This window comes from Phalacrocorax aristotelis, chromosome Z, assembly GCF_949628215.1.
Source record: "Phalacrocorax aristotelis chromosome Z, bGulAri2.1, whole genome shotgun sequence".
NCBI classification, from domain to species: domain Eukaryota; kingdom Metazoa; phylum Chordata; class Aves; order Suliformes; family Phalacrocoracidae; genus Phalacrocorax; species Phalacrocorax aristotelis.
This window is the reverse complement of record NC_134311.1, coordinates 29922316-29932217: the sequence shown is the minus strand read 5'-3', so window position 1 is coordinate 29932217 and position 9902 is coordinate 29922316. Positions and strand designations below refer to the sequence as shown.

The window sequence follows — 9902 nt, the reverse complement described above, 5'->3', positions numbered from 1 at the left end:
CGAGGGCGGAGAGAGGGGGCGGGGGAAGGGACGGGGCGGGAGCGCCGTCTCCCCCTTTCCCCCTTCGCCCCGCCCCGCCCCGCCCGCCTCGCGCGCGCCCGCGCACCGCCCCCTCTCCCCACGTGTCAGTTTGTTTTCGCCGTCGCCCCGGCGACGGTGGGCGGGACGGGCGCGAGGTGAGGTTATAAGAAGGGCGGCGGCGGCGGGTGGCGGGCATTGCCGAGCGGGGCGCGGCGGTGGCGGCAGGGGCGGCGATAGCAGCAGCGGAGGCAGCAGCGGCAGCGGAGCGCGGGCCGGCCCAGCCCCTCCCTCCCCGCTGGCACCACAGCGCCCCGTCCATCCCGCCCGGCTCCCCCATGGCCGCGGCTCCCCGGGAAGCACTTGGTGCCGCCGCCCTACCCTTGGCAAAGCCGCGTTACCGGGCGGCGGCCGCCGCCTCCCCGCGGCGCCGCTAGCGCCCCGCGTCCCGCTCACCTTCGTCTCCGGCAAAGCAGCGAGGAAGGGCGCTCCCGCCGCACCGCCCCGGCGGCGCCGGGCCGGCTCTCCGCGGCTGGACGGACGGCGCGTCCCTGCCACCCCTCGTCCCTCCCCTCCGCGGCGGCGCTCGGGACGGCGGCGGCGGCTCGGCGGGACGCCCCGGCGCGGATGCGGTGGGTGCCAGGCGCGGCCCCCGCCCCGGCGCTCCGTGCCCCGGCGCTCCGTGCCCCGGCCCCGCCGCCAGCGCCTGACGCCGCCGCGCTCTCCCTCCCCGCCCGCAGGCAGCCCCCCGGCGAGTGCGAGATGGCGCTCAGCGGCACGCTCCTCCCCTCCATCGCCACCTTCGCGGCGGGCGCCGCGGGCCGCGAGAAAGCGGCGCGGTCCGCGGGCCCCGGCAACGTGAGTATCGGCGTCGCGGCGCCGGCCGGGACGGGGACGGGGCCGGGGCGGGGGCGGCGGGGCCGGCCGGGGTGGGGGCGCGGCGTGGCGTGGCGGCGGGCCGGGGGCTGAGCCGTGCCCGTCTCCCCGCAGCGGTGGCGGGAGGAGCTGTCGCAGCTGAAGCGGCCGCCGCCGGCGCTGGCGGCGCGGCCCGTGGAGGCGCCGCCGTCGGAGCTGGAGGCCGTCGCCACCGCCCTGGGGCCCCGCCGCGACGCTGAGGAGTTCAACGAGCTGCTGGACTTCGACTTCATTCTCTCCAACTCCCTCATGCACCAGGAGCCAGCCACCGCCGCCGTGGTGGTGGCCCCCGCCGCCGCCCCGGCCCCCACCGCCAGCCCCTGCCCCACCGGGCCCTTCGCCTACCCGCTGCCCCGGCCCGAGCCCGCCGGACTCCTCTACGGCGGCGGCGGCGGCAGCCGCGACGGAGGCCCCGCCGCCGGCCCCACTGCCCCGTTCAACCTGGCCGACATCACCGACGTGTCACCCTCGGGAGGCTTCGTGGCCGAGTTGATGCGGCCCGACCTGGACCCGGTGTACCTGCCGTCGCCGGCGGCGCTGCCGCCCCTGGGCAGCCTGCAGGGCAAGTTCGTGGTGAAGGCCGTGGGCGAATACAGCCACCCGGGGCTCAGCCCCAAGAGCGGCCCTCCAGCTGCTGCCCCGCCACCAGGCACCGAGGGCCCGGGGGCCCCCTACAGCCCCCTGCCACGGATGTGCCCCAAAATCAAGCAAGAGGCTGCCCCGCCGTGCACCTTGGCCCCACCACCACCACCACCACCACCACACGGGAGTGGTCCCCGAGGACCGCCCCAGCACGACTTCTCCCTGGGCCACCCGCTGCCTGCCCGGACTACACCTTCGCTGGGGCCTGAGGAGATGCTGAGCGGCAGAGACTGCCTCCCTGCTGCCCCGGGGCTGAGCCACCCACCACTGCCACTGCCTCCGGGGTACCCTGCAGCCCCCAGTTACCCCACCTTCCTGCCCGAGCAGCTGCCGCCTGGTGCGCTGCAGTATCAAGGTGAGTCCCTGTGCCTTGGTGGTGGGTGCACTGGGGCGCCCACTTTGGCCCTGGCCGCGGCGGTGCTCACTCCTCCCTGTTCTGCCTCTAGAGCTGATGCCACCGGGCAGCTGCCTGCCTGAGGAGACCAAGCCCAAGAGGGGACGCCGGTCATGGCCTAGGAAACGAACAGCCACACACACCTGTGACTATGCGGGCTGCGGCAAAACATACACCAAGAGCTCCCATCTCAAGGCACATTTGAGAACCCACACAGGTCAGTCCCAGCATGGGGTCTGTAGGGTGTCCTCGCCTGAGGGGCATGGGATGGCCCCTCAGGTAATGAAAAGTGGGGGGAGTGCGGGCAGAGGGCTAAATGTAACAAGTGGTAACCCTTCTCTGCTGGGTTTCCAGGCTTTTTTTTTTCCTTCCCCCTTGGCTACATGAAGTCCTGAGCAGTCTTTGCTTATTGGCTTGGTGCTTTGCTTAATGGTTCAGAATGACTCAGATGTGGGAGTGGGTGGGTTTCTTGCCAAGGCAAAGTTTGTTGCTCCTCTCTTGCTATGTGGCTAGCTAATTAGCAGGTAGTTGGAAGTCAGCTGGGATTTGTTGCTTTAGATGGTGTTGGCCCACTTCTGAGAAGGGAGCAGACCACTCTAAGATACTGCTTTCTTTTCTCGTGGTTAAATGCTTCGCACATGCGCATGCCTCTTGTCTTGGCTTGCTCTAGTGCAAGAAATCGTGCACTGCTGCAGGCTGCTGTTCCCTTTCTGAAGAAACTGCAATGCGCCCCTTGCAAGTGGGTCTTCCAGCTCTATCAGCAGCACTGACGGGGTGCCTTACCTACGCGTGGGAGCGCGTCTTCCCCTGCGCTAGCACCAAAGAGGCAGAGGTTAATGGTTGATTGGTTACTGCTAGAATTCACATAAAATCTGCCAAAGTGTGTATCTGAGCCCGAGTTCAACCTTGCAGCTGAATGTGGTGTTGCAGTAACTGAGCTTGTGAAAGCAGGTATATTGTGCGTGGTTTCGCCAGTGCTGGTGTTCCGTAACTGTGATTAAATAACCTGAGAATTTGCATAATTTAAATCGGTGGATTGTGTACTTGATTGAAAACTTTCTCCCAAAGAGGAGACAGGAGAGGGAGAAACTACTGGTAGTAGAGCTACATCTTCAGCTAATGGCAGTGCGGCGGGGTGGAAATCAGTCAAGTGAGCAGTACTCCCTGTTTGCACCAAGCTGGTCCGAACTGTCTCCAGTGTGCATGGGACCAGGAGCTTGTTATTGTCAGGGAAACTAGCCTTGCTGTCAGCAGTGGTTTTGCTAAAGTGAAAACAGTAAGGCTGAGTCCTTAATCAGGCTGAGCTAATGAAAGCAGTTCCCAGCTGTGTTTTAATTCCTGAGACCTACAATTATCTAAGTACATAATGAGTTATTTTGAGTTATTTTGGGTCGCTATTTTATTGTATAACATTAGCTGGCAAAAATATGCTCTATTATTACCTGAACTGTTGTGCTTTGAAGCCTCGTGTACAAGGCAAACAATGGAAATGAGCATTTTAGTGAAGAATTCTGTGACACAAACGCTTTATAGTACCTGTACATCTTGAAAATACAGTCTAACTCTGTTAGTCTTCATAGTTTGCTTGCAACTGCTTCAAGAAGTAGACTGCATTTTCTTTGACATTACGCTTTTTCTCACCCAGGGTGACATGTGTCAGTGCTTCTTTAAAGAAAGAAAGGTGTTGGAAGTGGTAGCCATGAAAAAAACCCTGACTGACATGTTTTGTCTTCTTTTTTTTTTTTAAAGGTGAGAAACCTTATCACTGTGACTGGGAAGGCTGTGGATGGAAGTTTGCCCGATCCGATGAACTTACCCGTCACTACAGAAAACACACGGGCCACCGCCCTTTCCAGTGCCAGCGGTGTGACAGAGCGTTTTCCAGGTCGGACCACCTTGCCTTACACATGAAGAGGCACTTTTGATTGGAAGCAGCGGATCTTTCCCTGACTGCCGTAGAGATTCAGTATTTACAGCACAAGGACTGTCTTCCGCAAGATGGGGAGAACACAGTTTAAGCACTACAGATAATCAAGGTGAAGTCTTCCAAAGAGTGGAAAAGAGGGATAATTGCATATAGACGTTGCAACTTATATATATATACACACATTTAAAAGGAAAGAGAACCAAAAACAGTGGGGTCAATGACTGGATCTTCTATCATTCCATTTGTAAATTGAACTTGAATTATTTCCGGACTACAAAATGCCAAGGAGTGACTGGAAGTCACAGATATCAGGGTTAAACAGACTGTGTAGTTCGGAGGGTGGGGATATTACACGGGGAAATTACATTCCCTTAATTTTCTTTCAATGCAATAGTAGATGTAAATGTCATCACGTACTTTCCTTTTTTTTTCCTTCTAAAAAGCCATTACAATGTTAGAAGAGGAGGAAAAATTCAGGTGCAGAATTCTATTTTAAAAGCCTATTTCTTGGTGCTTAGTGACTGTCGGTTCTAGAGGTACCAAAAACAGGAAGCCAAAGTTCTCAAACTGCTGCATATCTGACAAGGAAATATTTTTGTCTTCTGATCACCGATTATGACCTAAATCAGGTAAATAAACCTGGTTTATCTTTTTAAAGAAAATAACTTTATGCAGACAGTCTGTAATGCACTGTGGTTTCGATGTGCAATAGTTTGTACAATGGTTTATTCCCAAATATGCCTTAAGTAGAACAAATGTTTTCTATTTAGTTCTTTACTTAATAGATATGTAATATAAGTTTAAGCAAACTTCTATTTTGTATATTTGTAAACTACGAAGTAAAAATGAACATTTTGTTGGAATTTTTTTTTTGCATATTCAAGTGGGAAATAAGCTTTAAATAAACCTATAATATTTGAATGGCTGCTCTAATTTTCTTCTGTGCATGGATATGTCCAGAGAAAGTTTATTCAGTATTTGTTAGTGGCTGAGTTTCCCAAGGCAAGGGGCGTGGTGGTGGCGGCGGCGGCGAAGGCTTGTAGTCTCAAGACTCAGAAAGATAGGATTGTGTAAAGGCAGCGCTGATGTGTTACAGCTTTTTAGGGAAAAAGGTGTACTGTGAATTTTTGCTCTGAATATCGAATTGCCACTTCTCACCTGCATGATGAAACTAATTTACCATTTTTAAGAAAACTCAGTTTGAATTATTTGTTAGAGGAAATACATCTGTTAGGGACGTTAGCCTCTGCGTATTCAAAGATAAATTCTAGAATTTTTTGTACCGTCTTTTTTTGGCATGAAAAATTTCTGGCTTCATTTCCTCGGGCTTCTCAGATAAGCAGGTGTAACCACTTTCATGTGAACGAAGGAAAATCAACAGATTAATCTTGCAAGGAATAAACTTCACTTGAGGAATAAGGAGTGCATGCATAAAACACCTTTTAACAACAACTTCCATGACGTTTCTTTTGAAGCGTGCTCTGTCCTGGGAATTCAGTAATTCGGCAGTATCTGAAGAGCCAAAATTCCTGTAGGAATCCTGGTATGCATGGACAACTTGGGAAGCCTGCCCGTGCAGAGGCTACAAACCATGTAGCTGTACGTTCAAGATGTGTTGCTGTAAGGTCCCTGGCGTACCTTCAGTTGTGCTCACTCTGCTGCAGTTCAATGCAGTGAGCCTGCTGCATGCCTCAGGTCATTAACATTTTTGTTGTAGTTGTCCTTAGGGACCTCTTTGCTCTAGTTTCTTGACAAATGTGTAGCAATAAGATGATTTCAACATGAACGCTTGATGAATAGTATCTGTTTTTCTCGCTATTCTTTGTAAAGAGCAGAAAGGAATGATTCCTCTTCCATTGGTTTAAAATGTCATTCAGCTAGGAATTTGGATATAGGTAACATTTGATAAAGCTGAGCATGGAGAACAAGTTACAGGCAAGAGCTGTTCCTATTTTTGCAGTAGCTAAAACAAGAGTGGCAATATCAACTTTTTGTTCCCAAATGTGCTTTAGGAATGCTATTAAATTTCACATTTTGATGTGGTCTTTGTGTGGTGGCTGGTGCCATTTCTTTCTAAGTCCATGTAAGTAACATAATGTTGCAGAAAATATTTCTCACGCTTTATCTCCTAGGCATGCTTTGTTCAACTGAAAGCTATCTTTGGTCTGGTTTATAGGTAATGCAGGGAGTAGGGTATGTCTTGTTTGGCTTGCAAATAGCAAGTATTTAAAGTTAAATTAAAGTTATGACTCATCTTAAGTTACGACCTTTATCTGAAGCTTTTTCAGGTGAAAACTTTTTACAATTAAACCAGTAATTTTTTTACCTCCTCTGTTGCTCTGCCTGTGGATTCTGGATGAGAGATCTAAGGTCAGTGTTGCGACTGGGACGTACTGTGTGCCTGAAGTGTGTTGTCCCTTCTTGATAACTCTGGGGCACGCTTGGGTAGTTGCAGGATCACCTCGATCTGTATGGCTGCCATGCAGAACTTTTTACATCTGTGCAGTGTCTATGTCCTAACAAATCCATAAGTACTGAAATCAGAAGATTTCATCTGAGAAGCTCTTTTGCTTTTCAAGTGTCCTGTCATTATGCAGCCTTAAGAATTCTGTGAGATGCTCTAGCATCTCGTAATGTATTATCTGTGTCAGTCAACTTTAGTTTCTGCTTGATGGTTTTATAGACCCTAGGTTTATAGTTGCACTAGCAATGGCATTCTTGAAGTAGGGCTTTGTTCTCTTTTCACACTTGATTTTTTTTTTCTTTTTTCCTCATCCTAATCAAGTTGCCCTCTCATATGACTTTCTTTCCAGAACTAAATGGGTACGGTGGTAGCTTGGTGTTTAAAAAGAAATGCTGCTGTTTCTTTAACCATTTCCAAAATGCTACTCGTATACTTTTGGGACAGGAGCCAACACTTGATTTTTGGTGTACAGCATGCAGCCGGTGAGAGGCAGTCCTTGTTCTTAAGGAGGTCTCTGGGGGAAATACTGAAATAAACAGTTGCACCGGTTGTGCTCTGATAAATCAGGTAGAGCTAGGAACAGCACCTTGCGTTCGCCACCCGTTCTATTATGACTGGCATCCTGGAGTTGCAGTTAGGTGCAAGATCATACACGGATGCAGCGGAACAACACATGTATCAAAAAGCATATTGTAAAACATATGTAAAACACCAAGCAATCTTGTAAGGGTGTCTTGAAAAATGAGGTTCGTTCAGCAATACTAAAGCTATATTCGTACGCTACTTTTCTCAGGCTGGGGCATCTAAAATCAGGGTTTAAAGTCATTAGGGGTGGCCTCTCTGACGTGGGGTGAGCACTGCCAGAGCTGCCCATGAGCACTATCTTAGCTACAGAAGGGAGAAGCTCTTATGGCAGAGAACGAGCTTAATAAGCTTAATCCTGCTCACCCCTAGCCCAAATCTCTCTCGAGTACACTTAACACGTGAAGATGGAGCTGTTTAAAACAAGATGGCACATGTCTGCCTACCAAGTGCCAAGTATTCAAAAGTGGCATCGGAATAAAAATCTTCCCAGAGCCGCAGTGCTTCTGTGCACTTGTCTGCTGCACGCCACAGGCTGGAAGTTTGCACGTTTTGGACTTAGTAGTTGATTGTAATCCAGTACAAATGCTTTCAGCTTTCCCGTCACATGAAGGTATAATTGCAAGGGAGTTGTTCCTCCCCCATGGAGGTTACCAGATTCTGCCACTGCTGAAGTCAACTGTGAATCTCACAAGGATTTATATTAAGCTGATATGAATCAGTGAATTTCATTCTCCTTCTCTTTAATAAGGGGAGATCAGAGACTCCTGCGGTTAATCACCCCGAGTGCTAACGGTTCAACCGAATTAGTTTACACAGGTTTCCTGTGGGAGTGTGCTAGACATTAGGGCTAGCCTGCTCACATTGAAGTGCCTGGCAAACATTTTAATGGTGTTTGAGTGCAAGAATTTCCAAATAAATCCAGTTGTAAACTGTTCCTCCCTGGGCTTTCCTCCTTCCTGAGTGCGATGGGGTGGTGTGCTCTGAGGCAGCAGGAGAATAGGAATGGATTGCGAATGTGGGCGGACAGACCAGTAGTTACACTGTAGGGCTCTGGCAAGGGTCTGGATGTGGTAGGAGTGCCAGTCAGAGGAAGTAAACCCAAGGTACGGTGAGCAAAACGCACATGGAGAGAGAGGAACACCAGTGCCACATGCCAGGAGAGCTCCCCGGATTAAACAGCTGTGTGCAGGCTCAATGGGTATATCTTTAGAGACCAAGGAGATGAGTATGTGCATAGAAGAGGGGAAGGCCCATCATTCACCGAAATTTAATTGAGGTCACATTGGCTTGGAGCCACAGGGTAACACACCCACATTCCCTTGTCTGCCGCACAGCTGAATGACTCACGTTTCGTCTGCCCTTCGCTGCTGCTGTGACTTACCGGGGGACGTTTTTGTTCCTGCTGAGGGCATTGCAACCATGTGCAGAAGTCGTCTCTGCAGCATGGAAGTGGGTGGTGGTGGTGTTTCCGCTGCCTTGTTCTCCACCCTGTCTGCATATAGGTATCTGTCAGTCTCCTTTTCACCTTTGGATGCTTTACCCGTGAGCCCTCAAGGCTAGAACCTTAATGGTGTGAAAGGCAGGAGGGGGAAAAGTGGCTTGTGCTTTATTAATGCTTATTCTATATTTAGAGCATGTGTGCCTGGAGTTTTACAGAAGATGTGTGGCCTTAGCAGCTGCTCACAAGAGGTATTAGGCAGCTGGACCTTTTCCCTTCAGTGATGCTTTCCGGACTCTCAGAGCTCTGACTCCTTTTGTGACTGCGATGGTGATTTTCACATGGACCTGGTCAGCTCGGGGTCAGCCTTGTGATATGCTTATGAACAAGAAGTTTTAGGAAACACACCAAGCTCCTTTCACACTGAAGCTTAGGTGAGCAGAAGGGTAATGATGTGCTGCTATCACCGCAGCCATCTTGCTGCAACTCTGAAAAGTTTTGCATGGTTTTGCTTTGGGTACAGTGCGCTTGTTTATCAAGCACAAGCTAAGGCTTGCTTAAATCTTGCCATTCAAGTTCTCTGCTATTAAACTTTCAGGCTTTATTCAACAAAATGGTACAGCTTCCCTGTATTGGTTGGCAGAAGACCCTTAATTTTAGAAACAGATATCCTGCAGTTGTTCAGAATTATTTCCCCTGCTGCCACAGCAGTTAGAAATGGTCCGACGGGCAATGTCGCACTACCAGCACGCAGGGGTTTGTTTACTGGGCACCCCCTCGATGGTGTTCAGTGTCTGTCTGTGCATGTCCTAGTGTCAATGCCTTCATGGTTGGCAGGAGCAGTGTGTCAGGTCTGCTTTGTCCTGCCACTCCTAGAAAGGCGTGGGAAGGCTATCCAATTTTGCTGTCCTGTGGAAGTGGGCTTGCAGTTGCCAGATGGAAAGACTTGCCTCCCCAGGCTTTTGCCACTGAGTCCACCATGTGCTTCCTGCCATGTAGAAACACTGCAGAGAGGGCTTTGCTCACATGTACGAAAAACTGTTTCTTGAGGTTCCTGCGTGAGTTTGATTTGCACGTCGGGCCCCTGGGAGGGCGCCACGGCATCAGCGCTGTTTGATGTCCAGATGTCAGCTGGAGTCTTCCAGCACAAGGGATTTCCTGGGGTCTTAACGTCCATCATCGTTATGTTCTACTTTTCTGATAAAAATTAATATTGTACTAAGATGTTGATAAACTCCTAGGGACAACATTGATGGTGATTACTGAAGCATGTTGGAATTTACTTTCTAAGCTTTGGATGATGTTTTATTCTATGTTTAGGCTCCAAACATACTGAGTCAATAATGCTGTTGGCTACTCAAGGAGGCTACCCAAAGGGATGCGTTTGTCTTTGCACTGGGAGGTACTAGGTTTGGCTGTCCTTTCGCAGTTCCCGCATCACACTATTTCAGCAACGGGCTCCCCTGCCTGACAAGGGATGGCTGAATTTGCTGGCCGTACAACAGATTATCATTTGTGT

The 9902-nt window shown here is 50.8% G+C and overlaps 1 protein-coding gene across 1 annotated transcript; it reads left to right on the top strand.

Annotated features, from left to right (window-relative positions):
- The first annotated feature begins 217 nt into the window (after window positions 1–217).
- Window positions 218–4817, top strand: KLF4 (KLF transcription factor 4). Its single transcript, XM_075078826.1, has 4 exons — window positions 218–876; window positions 1009–1930; window positions 2022–2186; window positions 3719–4817. Exons 1-4 carry the CDS (start codon window positions 646–648, stop codon window positions 3892–3894), a joined length of 1494 nt encoding a protein of 497 aa, XP_074934927.1. The 5' UTR covers window positions 218–645; the 3' UTR covers window positions 3895–4817.
- Window positions 4818–9902: the final 5085 nt, after the last annotated feature.

What these genes read in the sequence shown, in the direction of transcription:
- KLF4 (XM_075078826.1), top strand. Translation starts at nt 646, where the DNA reads ATGCGGTGGGTGCCAGGCGCGGCCCCCGCCCCGGCGCTCCGTGCCCCG. An exon ending in GGTCCGCGGGCCCCGGCAAC is followed by an intron (nt 877 to 1,008) that starts GTGAGTATCGGC and finishes GTCTCCCCGCAG; the next exon opens with CGGTGGCGGGAGGAGCTGTC. An exon ending in TGGTGCGCTGCAGTATCAAG is followed by an intron (nt 1,931 to 2,021) that starts GTGAGTCCCTGT and finishes TTCTGCCTCTAG; the next exon opens with AGCTGATGCCACCGGGCAGC.